Genomic DNA, 23,928 nt, shown 5'->3' on the forward strand with positions numbered 1-23,928 from the left:
GAGGAAAGCCGCGACTGCGCGTCCGGCGAAGGAAGCCGAGGTGCTGGGCTACCCTGGCGGCAGGGTCAGAGGTCTTGAGGGGCGGATGGAGGTCTGGAGAGCCCTGGGCAACGCCCTGCGTGGACCGAAATTCCTTGTGAGGACGATGATAAGGAGCAGGTTTTCAGTTCATAAGTGCAAGCGCTGGTGAGGCGGGAAACCCAGGTGGGACAAGGATTTTTGGAGGGAGGTCATAGGGCACGAAGTTGTGCCTGCAGCTGTTACCATAGAAACCGGGGACCGGATGTGGCGATCTTAGGATGCGACAGCTCTCTCTTATCAGGCCTTCTGGCCCGAGAGCCTTTCAACTCTATGGCACACTATGAGGAGCCGGCTGTGGGGTTTTTTTCAGCGAGAGGAGAAGCGAGCAACTTTTTCAAAGCATTTATAGAAACGCGGCAAAGAAAACGTTTGAGATTGCCACCATGCCTGGCAGAGACCGAGGGAGGCGGCTGATTTGAGAACGAGCCGCACAAAGGGTCCCCGCAGCCTTCCGGAAGTGAAATGGCGGGAGTCTCAGCCTCACTGTCCATCGCCCCCCCGGAAGCGGAAACGGAATCCCAGCGTGCCCCTTCCTCACTGCCCTCCAAATCCCGCTGCAGCCATTGCCGCAACCACGATGCCGAAACGAAAGAAGCAGAATCAGCAACAGCAGCAGCAGCAGCAACAGCCTCCACTACCAGAGCAGGAAGAGATTGGAGACGAGGAGGATGGGAGTCCTATCGGTGAGGAGCCTGGGAGGGGTGTGCACATGCCTGTCAGCCGGTAGAGTCATGGGGTTAGGGGCTGAAAAGGTGCGGGGGAGGGGACTCCAACGGAAGGAGGAAGGGCGCACGCGCTGGGGCGGGGGCGGGGGCAGGACTGTCTGGGATGGAGCATACTAAATGAGTTCTTACTTGACCCCTCAACTTCAAACTGGCCCCTAAACCTTTCTAAAGAAGGCAGGGGAGAAGATAAAGAGCTTGTGTGCGCAGCCGCAAAACGACAAGGGAGAGGGTCAATAGAGAGGTCCCGGATTGCAGTGACTGAGATGACAATTTGTGAACGGATTTTCACAGGGAAGGTGGAAGTGTAGTTTTCTTTAAACTACTCTGTGGCGGGGTGAGGGAGAGAGCTATCTGATTGGTCAGCAGTTAAAGAGAGGGATTAGAGTGCCTCTGGAATCTCTTGGGATCTTTTGGTTAGCAACAATGTAATAGAAAAGAGTTTGTAGTTACCCTTCCCTCACTATCCCCCTTGACTGAGTCTCCACTTTGCAAACCTTGAAGAGCTTTGCAGATAGGTGGGGTGAGAACTTGTAACACTGCCGAGAATATACCTGGCTTTACTGGTTAGATTAAGAAATGAGTAATAGAAAAAAACAGGATCATCAGTCCTTTAATCCATTCTGATGACCGTATTTTCATGTCTACTCTTAGGACCACCCAGCCTTCTGGGCCCTCCCCCCATGGCCAATGGAAAGCCTGGCGACCCCAAGTCAGGTGAGGAGGAAAGGGCCCTGATCCTTTGGTTAGGTCCTGGAGAAAGGAGCAAGGGAGGGACTAAAACCTAAAAAGGAATTAAAATTTAAAAATCAGGGATTTTGTACGTAAATGAATGGAGAGATGTTGTGTATTGATAGATTGGAATACTCATTGTTGTAAAAATGCCAGTTCTTCTCAAATTGATCTGTAGATTCAGTGCACTCCCGGTTATAATCCCTACAATGTTTTGGTAAAAATAAACATTCTACATTATAATATGGAAATGCAAAGGATCAGAGTGAGACTGCAAAGACTGTCTTGAAATGGAAGGGCTTACCCTGAATGTCAAGACTTATGTAAAGCTACAGCAGTTATGACGGTGTGATATTGGCGCAACAATGGACATGTCAACAGAACAACATAAAGAGTTCAGTAACAGGCCCGCACATAAATGGCCACCTCGCTTATGATGAAAATGGAACTGAAATAGTGGTCTTTTCAGTAAATGATGCTGGATTAATTAGATATTTGTGGGGGAAAAAAGAGAAATTTGATCTCCTGTTCATACCATATATGAATGTCAATTCCAAGTGGACTGTAGATCTGAGTATAAAAGATAAAGAAATTATTCTAGAAAACAAATATATTTCATGATCTTAAAGTAGATTAGAGTTCTTAAACAGACAAGAAACACACACACTAACCGTAAAGGAAAGATAAACTGAACTACGTTAGAAAATATGAACTTCTGTTAATCAAATGACACTAGTAAGAAGTTAATAAGAAGCCCTAGTGTAGAAGAGACTTGCAACAAATATAGCCTTTAAATAAAGAGCTCAAATCTAGAATATATAAAGAACTCACTGACAATGGGCAACTCTGGAACTCTCTGGAAAAATAGGCAAAAGACCAGAACAGCCACCTCATAAAAACTGAGATCTAAATAGCCAAAAACATGAACAAGAACTCAACATCATTAGTCAAATAAATGCAAGATAAAAACACATAACTTTGAAACTGAACCCCTTGTATACTATTGGTGGGATTGTAAAATGGTGCAACCACTATGGAAAACAGTATGGAGATTCTTCAAAAATTTAAAAACAGAACTACGATATAATCCAGCAATTCCACCTCTGGGTTTTTATTCAAAAGAGTAGAAAGCAGAATCTTGAAGAGGGATATGCACATCCATGTTCTTAGCAGCACTATTCACCATAGAGATGGAGGCCAGCCAAATGTCCATTGATGGATGAGTGGGAAACAAAATGTGATATAATCATACAATGGAATATGAGTCAGCCCCCAAAAAGGAAGAAAGTCCTGTCATGTGCTATAGCACAGATGAACCTTGAGGCCATTATGCTAAGTGAAATGAGCCAGTCACAAAAAGGCAAGTACTGTATGGTTCCACTGATGTAAGGTATTTAAAGTATTTAAAATCATAGAAGCAGAAAGTACAATGGTGGCTGCCAGGGGCTGGGTGAAGAGGGGAAAAGTGAGTTGTTCAGTAGCTATAAACTTTCAGTTTTGCAAGATGAAAAAGTTCTGGAGATGTGTTTCCCAACCATGTGAATCTACTTAATGTTATGGATATGTACACTTCAAAATAGTTAAGGTGGCAAATTTTTCATCATGTGTTTTAACCACAATTAAAAAAAAAAACACTTTTCACACCAGAATGACAAAAATGAAAAAGATCAACATTACCAAGTGTTGTCAAGGAACTACCAGTTGTATGGAACAACTGCTCGTGGGAGCGTGAATTGGTACAACCACCACTTTGGGGGAAAAAAAGGTTTGACTTTCTTAAACTTGAGCATACACATACTCAAGGACCCAGTACTCCCTTTACTGTGTATACACTCAACAGAAAAGCATACGTGAGTGTAACAAAAACATGTATAAAAATGTTCATAGCAGCATTTTTCATTATAGCCCCACACTGGAATCCACCCACATGTGCACCATCAGTAGAATGGATAAATAAGTTGTGTGTACACGCAATAGGATACTACACTGCAATGAAAATGAAGGAACTCCTGCTACAGGTGACCTGGGTGAATTTCATAAACACGATGTTGAGTGAAAGGAACCAGACACAGGAAGAATGCACACTGTATGATTCCATTTATGCAGAGTTCAAAAACAGGCAAAAACTAACCTATGGTGCTAGAAGTCAGGATACTTGTTTCTTTTGGGGAAGAAGGTGGGATGGTAGGGAAGGAGGGCCGCAAGGGGGTAGGGCTTCTGAAGTGTTAATAAGGCTCTGTTCTTTCTCCAGCCTGTGTTAATGGACACTCAGATGTGTTTACTTTGGTGATAATTGAGTTGTGCACTTAAAATTGTGTATCTTTTTGTATGTATATTGTACTTCAATAAAAAGTTTTTAAACAAATATGAAGGCTTCATTATCTGAGTTTAGCTGGCCATTGATCACTTTTCCATGTTCCTCTCTCTCTCTCTCTCCCCCCCTTTCCAGCTCTTCACAGAGGTCCTCCGGGATCAAGGGGACCAATAATCCCACCGCTGCTGAGTCTCCCACCTCCTCCCCGGGGCAGAGGCCCAATTCGGGGAGGCCTAGGCCCCAGGTCTGGCCCATACGGTCGTGGTTGGTGGGGAGTCAATGCTGAACCTCCTTTTCCTGGACCAGGCCATGGAGGTCCCTCCAGGGGAGGCTTTCACAAAGAGCAGAGAAACCCTCGAAGGCTCAAAAGCTGGTCTCTTATCAAGAATACCTGCCCACCCAAGGATGGACCCCAGGTTATGGAAGGTGAGGTCCATTTTCTTTATGCCTGCACACATTTACTAGCCATCACTCCCAGAGTGACCCAGTGCCCAGAATGCCTGTGGCTCTTCTCTGGGCTGTCCTTTGTCTTTTCGAAGTAGGAGTAGCCCTGAATGTTTTTTCTCCCAGGAGAAAGACTACCATTCCATAATATCTGGAAATGGTAATGAGTAGGAAATCTGTCTTCTCTGCTTTTTGTTACAATTTTTTTTTCTTCTCAGTCGCATTTTAAATTGCCTGATTTTCACTTGTTCACAGACAAATCCGACCGCCCTGTCTGCCGACACTTTGCCAAAAAGGGCCACTGTCGATACGAGGACCTCTGTGCCTTCTACCACCCAGGCGTCAATGGACCTCCTCTGTGAGACTGTGCCTTCCCATCCAGGCTGGAAGGAGCCCTCTGACCTAGCGGCCATACACTTCCCTAGGGCCCTGAGATGGCTACTCTGAGGTGGTTTCACTCACTACCCTCAGTCAGTGATGCCCACCCCCATCGCCACCTCCCCAACTTGGGGTCCAGAGTTGTTCCATCGCTGGTGCGCGGTGTGCACTCTTCTGATCCCGCTTCCAGAGACTCGTCTTCAGGACCCCATCTTCGCTCCATTCAACTGCCTCCTGGATCCTTTTCCCCCTCGCCGACTGACTGCGGAACAGGAAACCTCTTTGGTGCTGTTTCTTGTGCATCTGTCTGCCCAGCCCCCGGGATTGCCCTGGATTCCTGAGAGCCCTGGAGCAGTTTCCTGCCAATCCCTTCTTCCAGCTACTTGTTTGAAGTTCTTTTTACGTGACAGCCCCTACCCGCAATGTTGTCAGCTGCTCCGTGACACTCATCAGGTCGTCTGACCTGGGGTCAAGTGTGGATGGCTGGTCCAGAGTTACTCCCCGAGAGACCACTCTCCCTGCTTCTGGATTTCGTAGTTTCTGCGTCAGTAGCATGATCCCCACCGCTATGGTCTGTGATCACTGTGCTTTGTGAAACTGTGCATCCCCTGTAGCCTTTCTCGGTGTCTGTGGCATTTTTGTGACTTCCCAACACTAGAGTAAGTTTTTCTGCCAAAACGAGTGGGGCCGTCGGTGCCCTCTAGACTTCCCCACCTCCCAACATGGGAGAATTGTGAAACTTCACACAAGACTGCCTCCCTGGTCCTGCCCGTTCCTCTCCTGGTGTCGGTTTCTCTGGGTTTGACACAGGCCCGAGAGATGTCCTTCAAAGCCTCAGATGGGCCTACCCTGTCTCCTCTCCAGCCCATTTTAGTTAGACTACTTCATTGTGAGGCCACCAGCCCTTTCGTTTGAATTCTGTGAATCTCCACCTGGGCTACCTGTGGGTGGAACTTGGATAGTACTGTCGCCCTCTTCCAACCTTCTTCCCCTGCATCCCTGGCACTGGTTGTTTTCTGTGAAAACGGCAGTGAACAGGCTCAGTTTTGAACTGGCCCTGAGGAAATGGGTCAGGAGTTGTGTGGGCAAGAGGGAGGGGTGAGAGCCGTTGGAGAACTGAGAATGAATTTTTTTTTAACATTTTTTTACATTAGTAATAAACACAGTGGAAACAAACATTTTCTTTAATCCCTGTGTTCCAGTCATCTCTGGAAATGCAGATGAGGCTGTGCTTGGAGTCAGTTTATTCTTCACTGTGTTCGTATGCAGTGGTGATAGAAGTTTCTTCCAGTCTGAAGGAACCCATTATCCTATGGGCATCAACTGGAGCAGGCTGCATTACGTTCAAGGGTAAAGTTTTGTTGGAGAAAGGAAAGGCCAGGTATCCATGGAGTAATTTTTAAACATTTTACCCGTGTTTATGGTTTGATGTTTATGGAGTGTTAATGACAAAGCAATATGTCGATAAATATTTGTAGAGCGCCAGTGGGCCAGGCAGTATGCCAGGCACCAGAGATAACAGCCAAAACCAGTGAATTTAAGATCTACAGTGGGAGGCATGTTCATCAAGAAATCACAACTTCACGTGAAGCACTTGTCCAAAGTGCAATGAAGAAGCGAGACCTGGTGGGAGAGTATGTAATAAAGGCAGTCTGGGAAGATGGCAACGGGGACAAACTGAGGACAAGCAGAAGGTGAGGTGGGAGAGCATTGTCCAGGCAGAGGTGTTAAGAGGACGTGGGAAGAGTGGGAGGTGAGGCAGGAGGAAGAGGACCTCGACCTCTCGGCCTTGCAGGATGTAAGGGTCTTTTGGAAGTGGCAGTTAGAAGGTTACTTGAGTAGCCTGAATGAGTCGTGCTGGTGGTGTCTTGGGTAGCAGAGTGGGGAGAAAAGTGGACATTTGGAAATAAGGGATCAAAATGAAAGTATTTTAGGTTTCTCTGGGTCATTCTGGCTTGCATAACCAAGTACCCATTTAGACAGAAAGGTATTAGGAGAAAAACAGAATGCCTCTAATTGTTTTGGAATGGTTGAGTCTGAGCTGCCTTTTAAGACATTCAAGGAGAGCAATTAAGTAGTTGGGTATACAGGCTTGGTACTCAGATTAAAACTGGAGACGGGGGAGGATATAGCTCAGTGGTAGAGCACATGCTTAGCATGCATGAGGTCCTGGGTTCAATCCCCAGTACCTCCATTAAATAAATCTAATTACCTCCCCCCAGAACAAACATGAACTCCCTACAGAATTGTTACATTAAAAATAAAAAACTGTAGACATAAATCTGAGTTATCTGCATGTAGGTAGTGGTTGAAGCCATGAGCATGGATATATTCATTCACTCTAAATAAACACCTACTATGCCCCAGTTTATCAGCTTTAAGTTCAGTTGTAACAGAAACCAAAATAAGTCTTAAAGCAAGATAGACGTTTATTATTCAAGTCAAGAGGTCATACAACACTTGTGTGACAATCATGCCACCACAAGGTCCTCAGGTATTCAGAACATCTCCTCCCCCCAGCCCTCAGCTCCATGATTCTTGGGGTCAGACCCTCCTAGTCACAGTCTGAAGTGAAGCTCTAGCTTGTTTATTTATCCTCCAAGCCTCAGGATGGAGGAAGGGCAGAGGAAATTACCAAGCTAACCTACATGTTAACATGTTACTGGCCATAACTTAGTCCTGTGGCCAATACCTAGCTGCCAGTGAGGCTTGAAAAGTACTCTTCATCAGGCAGCCACGTGCTAAGCAAACAATTGGCTTTTCAGCGCCAATGTGTAAAAACATTAGGGTAGGATGAAATCCTCAACCAGCACCTCCCTGCTAAACCTTGGGCATGCAATAAGAGAATAACACAGTAAATGTGTCAATGCCCTCCAGCCAGAGACCACACAGGAACCATCTATAGTTAAACAAAGGTGGGTCTGTCACCTGCAGAGATCTCATTAAGAGAGGATTAGGAATGATAGGATTAGGGGTTTATGTTAGGTGATTTGGGGGAAGATTCAGGGAAGTGGGGAATCTGGGTTTATAACCTGCAGAGATCTCATTAAGAGGGAGGGATGACAGGATTAGGGTTTGTGTTAGGTGATTTGGGGGAAGATTGAAGGAAGTGGGGATTTGGTCTATATTGGGTGCTTACAGGCAGGGGGTGCATTTCTATGTACATTTTAGTAGTCATCCTTTGGTATCTATCATCCTTTGGAACTCCCTCATATGCCAAAATCCAAGGATGCTCAAGTCCCTTATATAAAATGGCATAGTATCTGCAGATAACCTACACACGCACACGTACACGTACACATACACATTCTCTCCTGTAATACTGAATACAATGTAAATGCTATGTAACTAGTTATAAATACAATGTAGATGCAAGGTAAATAGTTGCTGGTCTGCAGCAAATTTAAGTTTTGCATTTTGGAATTTTCTGGATATATTTTTTCCCCTAGCATTTCAATCCTAGGTTAGTTGAATCCGAAAATGTGGCAGCTGTAGACACGGAGTCTCATCCAGAGAGGAGGAATGAAACATGGCAAAAAAGCAGCCAGGACTCATTTTGGCTGAGAGGGACCTATTTAGCATTTATGGTTTGTTTAGTGACCTTGTTTTTTGTCTGCGCTTTGACAAGGTTATAGACTTTGTCTTAACCTCATCACAGTCACAGATTGGCCTTGTCTGACATTGGTGTTCTGTGAGGTTATGTTCAATGTGAGAACATCACAGCCTTGATGTGAGGGCCAGGTCAGCTCTTGGCAACACCAAGGCCTAACTGTTAGTGTCAGGCCAGTTCCCAGTTGTCAGGGGCTGTTCTTCCTCAAAGGTAAGCAAATGAATAATTACAGGTTGTGATTAGTGATATAAAGAACATAATGGGGCACTAGAGAGAGGATAATGGTTGGGGGCTACGTAAGATGTGGTTAGGATAGACCTCGCCAAGGAGTCTGTAGCTGAAATCACCTGAGAGTGTCAAATGGGAAGACAAGAGGGCCTAGGAATTAGCCTAGAGGAAAGCTGATATTTAATGGCCAAGGGAAGAAGGACAAGGATGAGCCTGACAAGGAGACTAAGGCGGGATGGCTAGAGAGGCAGGGAGAGATCTTTAGAGTGTGGCATATTCTGGTTGCTAGCTCCATGCCGGGTACCATGCTAAGTTCTTCCCATTCATTGTCTTATTTAAGCCTTACATTCATCCAGTGAATACTCAGTGCCTATTCTGGGCCAGGCCCTGGGATGTATCAGTGAAAAAGACCAAATTCGGGCCCATATAGTGCTTTAGTCTATTGGGGATAATAGGCAATAAATGAGCTCTACCACTGGGCTCTATTACCCAGTAATATAATCTTAAGACATAAATGCTGTGAAGAAAAACAGTGAGGGAAGAGGCTAGAGAGTGACAGAAGGAAGAAAACAGGTCATTACTACAACAGATAGGGCTTTGAGGAGGTAACATGTGAATAAAGGCAGAAATTAAGTGAAGAGGCTATCATATGAATATCTGGAGGAAGTGCATTCCAGGCATAGGGAACAACAAGGGCAAAGGCCTGGAGGCAGGAATAAGTTTGAGAGGTTGAAGTAAAAATAGAAGGCCAGTGTGTCTAGACAGTAGGAGATGAGATCAGGAAGTTCAACTAGAGATCTCAGAAAGGATGCTGGGTAAACAGTTGGATTCATGAGCCTGGAGTTTAGGGCAGAAGTTGGGATCAATAAGAGACATTTGGGAATCTTCACCAGTTATGGATGGTATTTAAAGGCATGAGACAAAGAAGAGTGTCAAAGATTGAGGCTGGAGGCACTTGAACATTTAGACTTCAAGGGGAGAAGTCAGGAAAGGAGAGAAAGGGAGCAGACAATGAGATGGAAAGCAAACCTGGAGAGAACTGTGCCCTTGAAGAAAGCAAAAAGGGGAGGGAGTGACCATCAGTCAAATGCTGCTGGGGAGTGAGTAGGATAAGGACAGAGAACTGGCCCCAAACTGTTGACCTTGGCAAGAGTGGATTCAGGCAATGGTAGGGACAAAAGCATAGACTATAGTAGTTTAAGGAGAGAACGGCAGATAACAAGGCTATTGGGAACGCCTTGCTTACACACCTATTCAGTGGTAGAATTAGAAGTGAACCCAAATCTTGATTGTGTTGGTGATTTAATGGCTGTATACATGTCAAAACTTATCAAAGTGTACACTTGGAAGTTTATTGCCTATTTGTGCAGTTTGTCATATCTCAATTATACTTCAGAATAGCTGTTATCAAAAAAAGGGGGGAGTGAACCCAAGGTCCACCGCATCGTGATTTCTGTTGGGCTAGAGTTCCTCCTGGTTTACACCTCTACACCTCGGGGTTTTGTGACACATCTGAACGCTAAACCGACAAGGCCTCTTCCTGAGTTGGTGGACTGCGCCTTTCTGTCGCTAACCAGACGTAAGGGGCAGGCAGAAGGTAGCGTTCAGCTTAAAAAAAAAAAAAAGAAAAGAAAGGATGCTTCACCCTTTCGAACTAGTCGGAAATTACTACGTTCAGTACTTAGTCACGGCATCGCGGAGTTCTCAGATCCTCATAAAGTCTGCTGATGCGACCGGACTAGGCGGACTCCGGTCACGCCCCTTCATTGAAGGTCACGCCCCCACTGGAAGCAGACACGCCCCCAAGATGATGGTGCGGCGCCCACGTGCACCGCCTGGGGGCGGGGTCAACTGTGTCTAGAGCCCGCCTGGTTCCGGGCCCCACGCTGCCGGAAGCGGAAATAGCGCCCGGCGCAGCTTGAGTTGCAGTAACTGCCACCGCGATGCCGAAGGCGCCCAAGCAACAGCCGCCGGAGCCCGAGTGGATCGGGGACGGAGAGAGCACGACCCCGACAGGTGAGGCTGGTAGGCAGGAAGGGAAGAAGAGAGGAAAAAGAAGAGATGGAAGTGTCCGCGTGTTTTAGGAGAGAGTCACGGGGCGCGAGACTGACCCGGCCGTGCGGGGATACTGCGCATGCGTGCAGTGGACTGGGACGAGTTTTCCCTGGCCGGAGTGCTTTTGAGGTGCGGCCGAAAGAAAAGGTGCCGGGGTGTCGCGCAAGAGCTTCAGTGAGCCTGGGCAAGAGACTAGGAAGAGCATATGGTACGGAAGGAGAGATCGGGAGCAATGGAGTTGTTTTTTTGGAGGTACTGCGGGTTGAACCTAGGACCTCGCGCATGCTTAGCACACGCTCTACCGCTGGGCTCTACCCCCACCCCAGTAAACACCTGTTTTTAACTGTGCAGTGTATCTATGGTGCTTTAGGAAGAGAAGGAAAAACTATGAAGACATCCTCCCAGACTTGAAGGTACTTCAAGGGGGAGATAAAATGGACACAAATAAGCATAGCAGGTATACAGTGACTAATTTTACATATATTGGATGCCCACTATATACCCGGTACTGTGCAGAAGAACTGGAAGCTTAGAGATGAAAGATAAGCCTTGCTTATCTAGAAAGGGCAGGTCTAGTGGAGGGGACAGAGCACTAATTGGAGGCTGACCGAGTGCAATGAATGTGCTTGAGAATGTCAAGGAACTGGAGAAGAGAGGAGCAACATCTGCTCGGATAGGGTGGGGGTGTCATCCAAGCCTCCCAGGAATTTGTGATAGCTGAGTTCATTCTTGAAGGATCAGTATGAGTTAGCAAGGGGAAGAATATTCCAAGCAAGCAGAGGATGCAGTTAGTGCAAAAGTGGAGATGTAGTTGAGCCTGGCTTGTTCCCCGTATTTTGTGACTGGTGTGATGGTGTTTGAAAGATGTGCAGGAGACAGATGATGAAAGGCTTTATACACTATTCCAAGGAGCTTAATTCTAAAGACGGTAAGAAAAAGGACCCATTGAAGTGTATAAGAAATGATTAGGCAGGGAGACCATTTAGGAGGCTCTGGTAATGATCCAGGTGAGAATGGTAAGAGAATAAGCGAAGGCAGTGAAGACTCAGAGTTACGAAGGAAGTGGCATTGACTAGAACTACATGAAGGGAGAGGAATTAAGGATGACACTCAACTCAGTGCTGTTAATTGAAAGCAGTAGTAGGCTGTAGAGCGGGGAGCCGGAAGAGATAAGATCAGCTTTTGAATGCTGAGTTGGAGATTTCTGGGGAATTTCTAAGAGGAGATGGCAAGGAGAGTTTGGTGCTTGTGGAGAGAGCTCTAGACTAGAAGTAAAGATGCGGCTGAGTGTAGTTGAGGTGTTAAATACAGGGCATCCCATAGAGAGTGTAAGCGGATTGAAGCAAAAAGAGGTAGAGGATGGGAACCCCAAAGAACCTCAACAGTTAATGGAAGAAAGGTGAGGAAGGAGGCTGAGATAAGACTGAGAAAAGCGAGCAGCCTCTTCTCTGAAACTGGAGGCAGACCAGCAGTAGCAGGATCCCTGATGTTAAGTAACAGCAGGAGAGGAGAATTAAAAGGATGAGGAGGTACGTAAGTGTCAGAGCGGAGATTGTAAGGTTGAAGAAAGTGCTTTATTTGGTTTTGAACTTAGGAGCTGCTTAAGTGATGTACTAAAAGGAGGAGTCATTAGAGGAGGAGAAGTGGAGGATACTTTAGCCACACTTAGCCTTTTCCTGTTCCTTGGTGATAATCCTTTCTTACACTTGAACCTGTACACAGGCTTCTCTTCCTTTGGTCAGGTGGTGTGGTTGCCTTAGTCTTTGGAGAGAAATTAGTGTTTGAGTCACTTCTCAGTGTTGTCAGGGTGAGCTGACCATTCCTTTTTCTGTACTACAGTGGGTTCTCCCTCTTAATGGTTTTAGACTTAGACTCCTTGGAATAGTGCATAAAGCCTTTCATTATTTCTGCTGCACGTCTTTTCAGTTCCATCATGCTAGTCACCCAATACAGGGACCAAATTTTGAAATGTGTTCAGGATGGAGGATGCAGATTAAGCAAAGACAGGTGTAAGCATACCTGAGAGTTAACCAAGGAGCAGGGAAAGACCAGTGTCCAGAACACAGGTATGAGTAAGGAAACAGAGGTACAGCAGAAAAGATAGGATGGGCCCTTTTAGTCTGTGAGGCCCTAAATTATAGGGATTTTCATTTGTTATCTCCAGTTTTAGGCATTGTAGATGTTCGGTGTCTGAATAAATGATTACTGTGGACTACATGGGATTCTGGTCTGAGAATACTTAATGTGGTAGATAGCAGAAGGCCTTTGTTTTGGGGATTTTGAGGGGGGGAATGATCACAGGAGTGCTTTTGGATAGAATTGGATAGCAGTGGATGGGTGGGATGGTTTGGGAGGTGAATGTGATAGTGGATCGGCTTGGGCATGATGAGAAATCACAAGGCTGCTGGCTGCCTCCCAGTCAAATGTGAGTGGGAGAGGGAGTTAGATATGGTCCCTCCTTCAGGGAAACAGGGGTGGACAGAATGGAGAAGCTGAAATTTGTTCAGTCAGTAAACTTCTGTCGACTTCCCACATTGCTCCCTGGGAACATGAGCTAAATGGTCCCTCTCTAGGATGGAAGACAGACACCCAGTTGAGTGTGACACAGTGCGATTTGTGCTTGAGGTGTGAGCAGAGCAAGTGCGCCACAGACCCAGATGTTTATTGACTTACCAGAAAGCTGTGTTTCCATGGTCTGCAGGTCCCCAAAATGACACACCCAGACTGAATTCGTAATATTTTTGTTCTACCTTTCTCCCCCATAGATGGTAGGGGTGGGGAGAGAGGTCCTTCTCTTCCAGTATATCCTGAGTTAATAACTGGTACCACTAGCCCAGCTAATTCTGCCAGCTAAAAACATAGGAGTCATCTCTAAATACCCCTTCTTACTGCCCACCTCTGCCGTCACTCTCTGGATTCTCCTCTGCCTCACACTGCCACCCTAGACCAAGCCACCATTGTCTGTCCTGTGGGGCAGTGCAAATGTCTAGGGAGTGATAGTTGAGCTAGGAAAACAGTAAAATGGAGTGGAGGCCACTGAGAGCTTGTTAGATGAGATCAGGCTGCTTTGGAATTTGCAGATCATCATTCACAATTTCTGCTTAACCTTCTAGACAAAGTGGTGAAGAAAGGGAAGAAGGACAAGAAGACGAAAAAGACGGTAAGGCAACGAGGGGTGAGGGTGAGAGATGACTATGGGTGTTTCTGAGCAGAAGGTGGCCCTATGAAGGCAGTGGGGGTCTGAGGGAGGGGAAGGGGTCATGTCAGCAGAGCAAGCAAGGTGGGTCTGGAGTGGCAGGTCCGTGGGCTCATGTGAGGCAGCAAAGGGCTTGGTTGGTCTCTGAGCTGTGTTTACCCAGATCTTAACTCCCTTTGTAGTTCTTTGAAGAGCTGGCAGTAGAAGACAAACAGGCTGGGGAAGAAGAGAAGGTGCTCAAGGAGAAGGAGCAGCAGCAGCAGCAGCAGCAGCAGCAGGTACCAGTGTCCGGACCTACCAATCCACCCGGGCATCTTAGGTCCCCAACCCCTCCGCAGCCCACATCAGTTGGCTCTGCTGATAGGGAACTCTCTCCAGGGCAGAAATACAGCAGCAGCCTGGCCTTCATTCTCGCATTCTGTTTTGCGTTCAGCAGCAAAAAAAGAAACGAGACACCCGAAAAGGCCGGCGGAAGAAGGATGTGGATGACGATGGAGAAGAGAAGGAGCTCATGGAGCGTCTTAAGAAGCTCTCAGTGCCGGCCAGTGACGAGGAGGATGAGGGTAAATGCCCTGAGGGAAATGGGTACTGGAATCCCTGAGTCATGAAGGGTCACAGACTTCATTCCTTGCTCTTGAAGTTGGATTAGATAGAGGAGCTGGATGTAATTCTCTTTCCTGTCTCATCTTCTCCCTTGTCATTTCAGTACCTGCCCCGGTTCCCCGAGGAGGGAAGAAAACCAAGGTAAGCCATCTATCTGTGTGGTAAACAGAGACTCCAGGCGTGCAGCCTTGACCATCCTGCTAACTTCTCCGGCCCTTTCATTCTCCAGGGTGGTAATGTTTTTGCAGCCCTGATTCAGGATCAGAGTGAGGAAGAGGAGGAGGAAGAAAAACATCCTCCTAAGCCGGCCAAGCCAGAGAAGAATCGGATCAATAAGGTGAAAGCGGTGGCTCTGCCCGTCACTCCCACCCCAGGTGGCACCTTCTAGCCACCGTGTGGTCATTCCCTGCCTGCTTTTCCTGCTTTTAAACTAGCTCTCCTAGGTCTGTCTTGCTTATACTGTCAAAATCAGCTTTTTAAAATACTTTTCATCACTGAGAAATCTACAGTGGTGTTGCTGCTTTCAAACTCAGAATCTAAAACAAAGGCCTTCAAGTCTTTGCTCTTCCACTTGGACCCCTCAGCAGGGTTACAGGACTCTTCATATACCTTTCAGATCAGCCTGATCACATCTTGGCATCCAGTCTGACTGTGTGTTGAAGCCTTTGTTCTTTATGGTGTCTCTTCCCTTTTCCCTAGAATGCCTTGTCCAAGCCCATGTCCATTAACTCTTCTCGAGATTCACCCTCTCCAGGAAGCCTCCAGTGTTAGGGCTGCCCGCTCACGTGGCTCACTTGCCTAACTCACAGTCCCTAAGCTGTGCTGATACTCTCTAGTCGTCTCTTCCCTATCTAGTCTCCAGCTGGAGGCTAGCGTTTCTCTGGGTCTCATTTTCTCCCTGGCAAACTCAGTATCGTTAACTACTACTCCTAGACTCCATAGAAATGCCTGTTAAGCTACAAGCTCGCAGATTAATTTGTGTCTGTGTCTTCCCCAGGCTGTATCTCAGGAACAACAGCCAGGGCTCAAGAGCAGAAAGGGAAAGGAGGAGAAGTCAAAGGGGAAGGCCAAGGTAAGGGAGTATTGGCAGGAGGAGGGTCTGGGTCTTAGGAATCAGAGCATGTCATCCGACCTGCTGTCTTTTCCCTGATAGCCTCAAAATAAATTTGCTGCTCTCGACAATGAAGAGGAGGAGGATGAAGAGGAAATAACAAAAGAAAAGGAGCCTCCCGGGCAAGAGAAGGAGAAGGCCAAGAAGGCAGAGCAAGTGTGTACTTTGGTGTCGGGGGAAGGTGGGCTGGGGGACTCGGGCTCTGTGGCCCTTGGGGTGGGGCAGGATCTGGGGGTGCTCCTACTGTCCAGAGCAGGGGTTGGCAAATTTCTATAAATGGCCACATAGTAAATATTTTTGACTTTTTAGGCTACATACCGTCTCTGGTGCATATTCTTCTTTTACGTTTTTGGAGAAACCCTTCAAAAATGTAAAAACTATTCTTAGCTCAAGGGCCATAATTTGCAACTCCTGATCCAGAAAGAAAAGGACCTGGGCCTTTGCCTCAGACAGTCTGGGTTCTGGCTCTGCCACTCACCGACTGTGTGACCTTGAGTGCATCCTTCTACTTCCCTGGGTCTCAGTTATCTCATCTGTGTGAACTAGTGATCTCTGAGCTCCCCTGTACTGCTAGCACTTGCCAGTTCTGTGATTTTGCTGGATTTCTCAGTGGATGTATATTAGGGCTTCCAGTTCTTTTTTTTTGCAGGTTACCATTTAGGCCACAGAAACTCATTTGATACATGAGGAAAAAGAGCCTGTTCCAATTATTCTACCTTCAGTTACATTGTATTGGCCATTACATCTGTAGGTGTATACACATTGTTACCTGTCATACACACACACATACATACAGACTCATCTCGTCTGTCCTGTATGTTTCCTGGGGCAGAAATGGAGAATAAAGAGTGGCAAGGAGACCAGGGTGGGTATGAGAATGAGAGTGGGTCTGCCAAGATATTTCAGGACAGCTGGCTGTGGAACTGGGGGTAGATGATGTGAAGTCTGAGTTCTGGAAGGGATCCCTTGTGTTTTACTATCCCTGGTTCTCACAGGGCTCCGAGGAAGAAGGAGAAGAGGAGGAGGAAGGGGAGTCCAAGGCTGATGATCCCTATGCTCACCTTAGCAAGAAAGAGAAGAAAAAGCTGAAGAAACAGGTGAGACCTTGGGTTCTTAGTGGTTAAAGGTGGGAGAATTTGATTTTTTTTTAAATTGTAATGCTTCAGGTAGGGGATGGGTGAATTAGGGGACAAGAAGAGAGCTTTGGGTGCTCCTTCAAGTAAAACAGTTGGAGTAAGGAAAGGATTATGTTCTGTGAGTCTTGGCTTGGTGTCTGATGACACAGGGCTGTATCATGGTGATGGGATGCTGGCAGACAGTGGCCTCAAAAGTGATTTTTTTCCCTTTCTTCTCAGATGGAGTATGAGCGCCAGGTGGCTTCATTAAAAGCAGCCAATGCTGCTGAAAATGACTTCTCTGTGTCGCAAGCAGAGGTGTCCTCCCGCCAGGCTATGTTAGAAAATGCATCTGACATCAAGGTAGGTTCGGAGGGGGCCCCTCCTGCCAGTTGGCCCAGGGACCTGCCACTTCTCTCCCCTTTGCCAGAGTGGCTGTGGCAGCCGAGGAAGTGGGTATGGGAAGAAAGCTTGGAAGTGTTTTCCACATCTTAAGTTCTGCCAGCTTGAGGGAGAAGATAGTTCCCTTCCCTTGGAGGGAAATAGGGTGGGGCAGGCTGGACCGGCTTAGGGTTTGGAGACTCCTGCTAGAGGCAGTGCATGGGGCCAGGGACTGGTGTGTTGAGAGGAGGGGTATTATGCTGGCAGTCTCGGTTTGTCGGAGGCTCCCCTGCAGGAAGAAAGCTGTAGTTGCTGTGTGGAAGGGAGAGTTCTCACGTGCTCCTTCCTTCCCTGACCACTGCAGCTGGAGAAGTTCAGCATCTCAGCCCACGGCAAGGAGCTATTCGTCAACGCCGACCTGTACATTGTCGCTGGCCGCCGTTACGGGCTGGTGGGACCCAATGGGTGAGGAGAGGCGGGGCAGGAGATACGTGAAGAGAAGGGCTGGAAGGAGAGGAGACCTCCTTCTGGTCTCTGGTGGCCTGGTCCTGAAAGTTCTCATTCCCCAGCAAGGGCAAGACCACCCTCCTGAAGCACATCGCCAACCGAGCCCTGAGCATCCCTCCCAACATCGACGTGCTGCTGTGCGAGCAGGGTGAGTCCTGGTGGGAAGGCGGTGAAACCCAGGGGCTTGACAAGGGTCTGCTGGGGTAAATAAGCCAAACAAGGCTAGAAGAAACCATGGTTGTGGAGTTGGAAAGGTTACCTGGAGAGACTGGGAACTGGGAAACAGGTGCTAAAGAAGTTGAGAGAAGAGAGGAGAGACTGGAACGGGTTTTATTCGGGACAAGTGCGGAGAGCCAGGCAGGGCCAGGCAAAGCAGAAGGGAAGAGGGAATAGGAGCCTTGGCCCTCGAGACGCCCTGACTTCTCCCCCGGCCCCCAGAGGTGGTAGCGGATGAGACGCCAGCTGTGCAGGCTGTTCTTCGAGCTGACACCAAGCGGCTGAAACTGCTGGAAGAGGAGCGGCGGCTTCAGGGACAGCTGGAGCAGGGTGATGACACGGCTGCCGAGAGGCTGGAGAAGGTAGAGGAGATGGCGCAGGGGACACTGCTGAGACTGGGGTCCCGGGACCTCCAAACATGTGTCCTCTTCTCCCTCCTCCCAGGTCTATGAGGAGTTGCGGGCTACTGGGGCGGCTGCTGCAGAGGCCAAAGCCCGCCGGATCCTGGCTGGTCTGGGCTTCGACCCTGAAATGCAGAATCGACCCACACAGAAGTTCTCGGGGGGCTGGCGCATGCGTGTCTCCCTGGCCAGGTGGGCTCCCCTCTTCACCACCCTCCCTTCCAGCCTTCATCCACCAGGGTCCTTCCCTTTCTGTTCTTCCAAGGCTGTAAGGAGGTTCAAGGCCGACTTCTCTCTCCTTCATCATCCACGTTGTCAGACTCAGGGATTTTCCCTCTACCTGGGAGTGTATTCTCAATTGTCTCCCAAAGGGGAACTTCTCTAAGAGGCTGGGAAGGAGTGGTCGTGGTCTCAGGCTCCACTCAGCAGAGGCTCGTCTGGGCACTCTGAGCAAGGACCTTCCTCCCCATGACCCCACACTCTGCTGCCCCACCCCCTAGGGCACTGTTCATGGAGCCCACGCTGCTGATGTTGGACGAGCCCACCAACCACCTGGACCTCAATGCTGTTATTTGGCTCAACAAGTGAGATGCCCTTGATTACAGTCTTTGCATCTTTGGTTCCCATCCTGCCCCTGACAGCTCTCATACCAGCTTTCCTTCTTTTCTTGCCCCTGTCATCTGTCTCCTTTCCCTAACTTAATCCTAATTTAGCCACTGTAACATTTCCACACTCTTCTCTAAATCCCAGCTACCTCCAGGGCTGGCGGAAGACGCTGCTCATCGTCTCCCATGACCAGGGCTTCCTGGATGACGTCTGCACCGACATCATCCATCTCGATGCCCAGCGGCTCCATTACTATAGGGGCAATTACAGTAAGTGGGGTTGTGTGGGGACCTGGTGGGAGGAAAGGGATGGTGCCTTGAGAAAGGCCTGAGAGGGAGGGCCCATAGGGATGCGGTGATAAGCTGAACCTTTCAGAATTCTAGACAGTGACGCCCACCCCCCTTGTCCCTCGTCCTGGTTCTCCCTCTGCTGGGGAGAGGGACAGCCATTGATGCCCGTCCTCCCTGTTGCCCCAGTGACCTTCAAGAAGATGTACCAGCAGAAGCAGAAGGAACTGCTGAAGCAGTATGAGAAGCAGGAGAAAAAGCTGAAGGAGCTGAAGGCGGGCGGCAAGTCCACCAAGCAGGCGGTGAGCGCCTGGGTCTTCCGGGCGGGGGCTCTCCTGAGGAGGAGGCCGAGGGAGCGGGCCTCTGGGGCCTGGCCTGCCTTTCGAGGCGCTCCCTTCCCCTTCCTCCCCAGGAAAAGCAAACAAAGGAGGCGCTGACGAGAAAGCAGCAGAAGTGCCGGCGGAAAAACCAGGATGAGGAGTCGCAGGAGGCCCCCGAGCTCCTGAAGCGCCCCAAGGAGTACACCGTGCGCTTCACCTTCCCAGACCCGCCGCCGCTCAGCCCGCCGGTGCTGGGCCTGCACGGTGAGCCGCCGCCGCCGCCGCCGCCCTCTGCCCCCGCCGGCCTCGCGGGCTCTGAGGGGAAAGTGAAAGGCTGCTCTTGCTTTCTCAGGTGTGACGTTCGGCTATGAGGGGCAGAAGCCGCTCTTTAAGAATCTGGATTTTGGCATCGACATGGACTCGAGGAGTGAGTTGGCGGGGGAGGCTCGGGCCGCAGAGCGGGAGCCCCGGGGACCTCAGCCCTCTGACCGCCTGTCTCCCCCACCTGCCTGGCAGTCTGCATCGTGGGCCCTAACGGCGTGGGGAAGAGCACCCTGCTGCTGCTGCTGACCGGCAAGCTGACGCCCGTGAGTCCCGCGGCGGGAGTGTGGCCGCTCCCCGGAGGCTGGACTCAGGGAGCCCCCTCCACCACGCGAGTTAAATACAGAGCTCGTCAGGGGTGGTTCATTTCCTTAAGGGGTGCGGCAGAGGCGAGCAGTTCAGATCAGCCAGAGAAGAGCCAGGACGGTTGGGGCCAGTGCAGGGGCTCCCTACACCCCACCACGTGTGTTTTGGTCACACAAGAAATGCACGTCCGTTCTAGAAGTGTTAGAAGTTATGTAAGACAGGGAAAAATGTAGAGGTAACCGCTATTAACTTTGGTGGCTTGCTTTCTCCTTTTTCCTTTACAAGTTTATATATATATATATATATATATTAAACAAAAGTGGCTACTATGTGAATTGTTTTTTAGCCAGCTTTTTCCAGATGATACACATCATTTTTCCACGTTGGTAGTCGTGTGGGTGAATTCATTTCTTATGGATCTATATAATTTCTTTGATATCAGTCATTTAGAGTATTTCTGATTTTCCACTAAAGGGCAATAGTGCAGCAAATAGTCTTACTGTATCTGTTCATGAACTTAGTTTTTCCTTAGGATAAATTCCTTAGAATTGCTTTGGGGACTTTGGTGGTGTATGTGGTGCTTAGGCAGGTTGTAGCTGTCTACACCCTCCAGTAAAGTGTTGAGAGGGCCTACAGAGAGCAGCTCCTCAGAAAGGTGTTCCTGCAGCCTCACACACAGTGTCCCTCCCTCCCCATCCGAGGTGGAACCCTGAAAACGTGCAGTTCCTGAGTCTCACAGGAAGGGTGGGAGGGGGTGGTTCTTTGGTGGTGGTCAGTCTCTCCTGGTTCTCAATCTCTGCCTTTTGTTTCCCCTTCTTTATTCTCTTGCTTCTGATTTCCTGGGCGTGTCTTTGTCGCGTTAGGAAGAACACCCATGTCCCCTTTTTCACCTGGCTCGTTCCCAGCCCAATCCGGGGATTTGTCTCCCGTTCAGAAAAGCTGGGGCCAGAGCTGCAGCACCCTTCCCTTCTTATCTTCCCACTTGCTTTTTCCTTGCAGACTCGTGGGGAAATGAGAAAGAACCACCGCCTGGTGAGTTGGCTTTGGGAATTAGGGGGTCAGAGGCTGACAAAGGAAGTGTGACTTTGACTGACCACCCCCTTCTCGTCTCGGGCAGAAAATCGGCTTCTTCAACCAGCAGTATGCGGAGCAGCTACGCATGGAGGAGACGCCCACGGAGTACCTGCAGCGGGGCTTCAACCTGCCCTACCAGGATGCCCGCAAGTGCCTGGGCCGCTTTGGCCTTGAGAGTCACGCCCACACCATCCAGATCTGCAAACTCTCTGGTACCAGGGGTCCCTCCTTAACTTTCATATCTGTAGGCTGCACTTAGAGGCAGGAGGGAAGAGGAGCCAGGACTCGGGGGACCTCAGCGCTCACACAGACACACATTCAGGGTTTACCTGCAGAGGTGTCAAATGGTAAAAGGGGCGACGGGTCTCCTTTTCCTTTGCTGCAGGCGGGCAGAAGGCCCGGGTTGTGTTTGCGGAGCTGGCCTGTCGGGAGCCCGATGTCCTCATCTTGGTGAGTGAGCAGAACTGTGGGGCGGGGTGAGGGTGTCAGACAGGAAAGGGAGGAGTCGGAACGCTTAGTCATGGGATGCTGCCTGCTCGTAGGACGAGCCCACCAATAACCTGGACATCGAGTCTATCGACGCCCTGGGGGAGGCCATCAATGAGTACAAGGGTGGTAAGTTGGCACGGGGCACGCCCTCCTCCTCCTCCCCTTGGGGACCAGCTGTGGTGTCCTTTGGCCAGGACTCCCTCGCCTCAGCTTCTCATTCCCCTCTTCCTCCTTTCTCCCCGCCCTCCTTCCTCACCCTTGTTCTTCAAAGCTGTGATCGTCGTCAGCCATGATGCACGACTCATCACCGAAACCAACTGCCAGCTGTGGGTGGTGGAGGAGCAGAGTGTCAGCCAGATCGACGGTGACTTCGAAGATTACAAGCGGGAGGTGTTGGAGGCCCTGGGTGAAGTCATGGTCAGCCGACCCCGGGAGTGAGCTCCCCGTCCTGGAAGTCCCCTCGCCTCCCTGGCTCTCCTCGGAAGCCTGCCTCTGACCCAGCGGCCACTCGGGCACATGAAGAAGGAGCGTGATCTTGATGTGACCAGGATACCACTTTGACTGCTTTTTCTCTGAAAGACTTGTCTGTTCTTCTTCTCTTCAGATAACTGAGCTGGCCTTGGCCTTGAACTCCCTCTGTACAGACAGAGGTGACCTTTGTTACCATGGGGTTCCATCCAGCCAGCCTTACGTGGCCAGTTGTCTGAGACTCTGTCCTCACTCAGAAGCCTATCTCTGGTCCACCTCAAAGCTTCAGGCCCCACCGCCACCCCGGTCTGTGAGTGGTGCTGCTCTTTTCTGGTGGACTCAATGCTGACTTAACTGATAAACTGCTGTTGCCGCTCGGAGCCAGAGGGGAGTTCTGAGGCCTGTGCTGTGTGACCCAGGATTTGGTGCTTGCAGCCTCTAGTCTGGCTGGGGACTTGGGGGCAGGAAAGGAACGCTGCTGAACTCAAATCTCCCTTTACAAGAGGGAGAAATAAACGAAAGGAGTTGCCGCCACCCTGTCACTGTTTGGAGACCTGACACTGTTCTTAGTCTGGATTTGCTTTATTCAGTTTTCTGGCAGCATTTAGTACCCCCTCTCCCCACCAGGACGGGAGGCTGTGACCCACAGTCTCCCGCCTTGGACACTTGGGTTTCTCACTGTCCAAATTCTGCCCTGTGGTCAGGGAGCAGAGTGCTGATCCCCCTAGAAGTTACTATATCAGCCAACATGTACAGCCCCGTGGGGTGTGAAGAAGGGAAAAGACAAGGTCTGCCTTCATGAGTAGTCTAGCTAGAGAAGACTTGGAAGATGAGAGGAGTGTATAATGCGATGCGACTAAGGGCCAAATGTGTGGTGCTGTCGGTGTTAAGTGGCCACGCACTCACAGAAGGAAAGATGATCCAGAACTTGGTTATTTGGTGGGATCGCTTGAGGGTGGACCCTGAAAAATAATGAGGATTTGAATAATGAAGAAGAGGGAGCCATTTTTGGAACCTAGGGAGAGAACAGATCTAAGCCTTGGAAGGAAGAGAAGACTGGGAGTTGAGAGAGCATGGCTGGTGTGGCTGCTTATTAGAGCAGGGTCGGAGGGCAGGGTCGGGAAGTCACACCCCAGTGGCAAGTGGTTGATGGTGATATTTGGGTAGTGATGGGTGAGGTGGACCAGAAAAACTTGTGGGATGGGCACCCTAACTTGTGTTGTGCTGATGAGGTAGTAAATCCTGAATTAGGACACAAGGGAGAGGGATGGAAAGGAGAGGACAAGTGGGAAGGGCCAGGTGTGGGAGCTGGAGAGAGAATAATCAGATGCTTCCAATTCTAGGGAGATTATGAGGAACCATTCAAGACTTACTGAGTTGGGACATCAAATTTGGAGAAATTATTTTCTGGCCAAATAACACCAGATGTCGAGTACAAGGTTTATATCGAAAGTGAAGGTTTGGTGTGGAGATAGTTGTAGAGGCACCGTTGGGTATATTAGAAATAAAGGGATGCCCCTCTTACAGAATTTGAGGGAAAAAAATCAGGGTCTTGTGCCAAGTAAGAATTAATCTCCATTCCATGAAATAGGTCTGTCATTGAGTAGTGGGAGCGGGCTTCAAGCCCACTGTTAATGGTGTGGCCTCGGACTCAGCCTCTTGGTACCTGTTTCCTCATCTGTAACAGGAAGGTGATAAAAAGTACCTACCTCATGGGGTTATTAAGGGATTAGACATGTAATTATTTGTGAAGTGCTTTTTTTTTTAAACTTTTGTTGCCGTGTGTTTCACGTTACACTTTACACTTGGCACTGGAAATTCCCAGTTCACTAGTCTAGATGAGATGATACATAATATATATAGGAATGTTATAAAATGAATACCAGAATTTCACATTTCAAGTTTTTGATCGCTAGTTTCACTAGATACTTCAGGTGCTCCAAAATAACTTCTCTTCATGTAC

At 48.9% G+C, this 23,928-nt stretch overlaps 2 protein-coding genes across 4 annotated transcripts; both read left to right on the forward strand.

Annotated features, from left to right (window-relative positions):
• The first annotated feature begins 250 nt into the window (after positions 1–250).
• On the forward strand, positions 251–5,859 carry PRR3 (proline rich 3). 2 transcript variants are annotated; one of them, XM_010961551.3, is made up of 4 exons: positions 251–764; positions 1,458–1,520; positions 3,985–4,275; positions 4,549–5,859. In XM_010961551.3, exons 1-4 carry the CDS (start codon positions 659–661, stop codon positions 4,653–4,655), a joined length of 567 nt encoding a protein of 188 aa, XP_010959853.2. In that variant the 5' UTR covers positions 251–658; the 3' UTR covers positions 4,656–5,859. The 2 variants fall into 2 exon arrangements, with proteins under 2 accessions (XP_010959853.2, XP_010959854.2); XM_010961552.3 differs by lacking the exon at positions 1,458–1,520.
• Positions 5,860–10,372: 4,513 nt separating this feature from the next.
• ABCF1 (ATP binding cassette subfamily F member 1) lies at positions 10,373–22,504 on the forward strand. Of its 2 annotated transcripts, none has more exons than XM_074348321.1 (25): positions 10,373–10,525; positions 13,678–13,724; positions 13,943–14,038; positions 14,194–14,323; positions 14,467–14,504; positions 14,593–14,700; positions 15,361–15,435; positions 15,517–15,630; positions 16,470–16,571; positions 16,830–16,952; positions 17,335–17,435; positions 17,540–17,625; positions 17,916–18,055; positions 18,138–18,286; positions 18,595–18,678; positions 18,845–18,969; positions 19,177–19,289; positions 19,400–19,571; positions 19,660–19,734; positions 19,824–19,894; positions 20,934–20,966; positions 21,052–21,220; positions 21,394–21,458; positions 21,551–21,623; positions 21,769–22,504. In XM_074348321.1, the coding sequence occupies exons 1-25, from the start codon at positions 10,453–10,455 to the stop codon at positions 21,933–21,935; spliced, it is 2,529 nt and encodes an 842-aa protein (XP_074204422.1). In that variant the 5' UTR covers positions 10,373–10,452; the 3' UTR covers positions 21,936–22,504. The 2 variants fall into 2 exon arrangements, with proteins under 2 accessions (XP_074204422.1, XP_074204423.1); XM_074348322.1 differs by having other exon boundaries at positions 14,197–14,323.
• Positions 22,505–23,928: the final 1,424 nt, after the last annotated feature.

Source organism: Camelus bactrianus, chromosome 20, assembly GCF_048773025.1.
Source record: "Camelus bactrianus isolate YW-2024 breed Bactrian camel chromosome 20, ASM4877302v1, whole genome shotgun sequence".
Classification (NCBI taxonomy): Eukaryota; Metazoa; Chordata; class Mammalia; order Artiodactyla; family Camelidae; genus Camelus; species Camelus bactrianus.

Bases quoted from the DNA above. Each gene is read 5' to 3' on its own strand.
- PRR3 (XM_010961551.3), top strand. From the start codon at position 659: ATGCCGAAACGAAAGAAGCAGAATCAGCAACAGCAGCAGCAGCAGCAA. The intron at 765-1,457 runs GTGAGGAGCCTG...GTCTACTCTTAG, and splicing joins GGAGGATGGGAGTCCTATCG to GACCACCCAGCCTTCTGGGC. The intron at 1,521-3,984 runs GTGAGGAGGAAA...CCCCCTTTCCAG, and splicing joins GCCTGGCGACCCCAAGTCAG to CTCTTCACAGAGGTCCTCCG.
- ABCF1 (XM_074348321.1), top strand. From the start codon at position 10,453: ATGCCGAAGGCGCCCAAGCAACAGCCGCCGGAGCCCGAGTGGATCGGG. The intron at 14,505-14,592 runs GTAAGCCATCTA...TTCATTCTCCAG, and splicing joins GAGGAGGGAAGAAAACCAAG to GGTGGTAATGTTTTTGCAGC. The intron at 21,221-21,393 runs GTACCAGGGGTC...CCTTTGCTGCAG, and splicing joins CCAGATCTGCAAACTCTCTG to GCGGGCAGAAGGCCCGGGTT.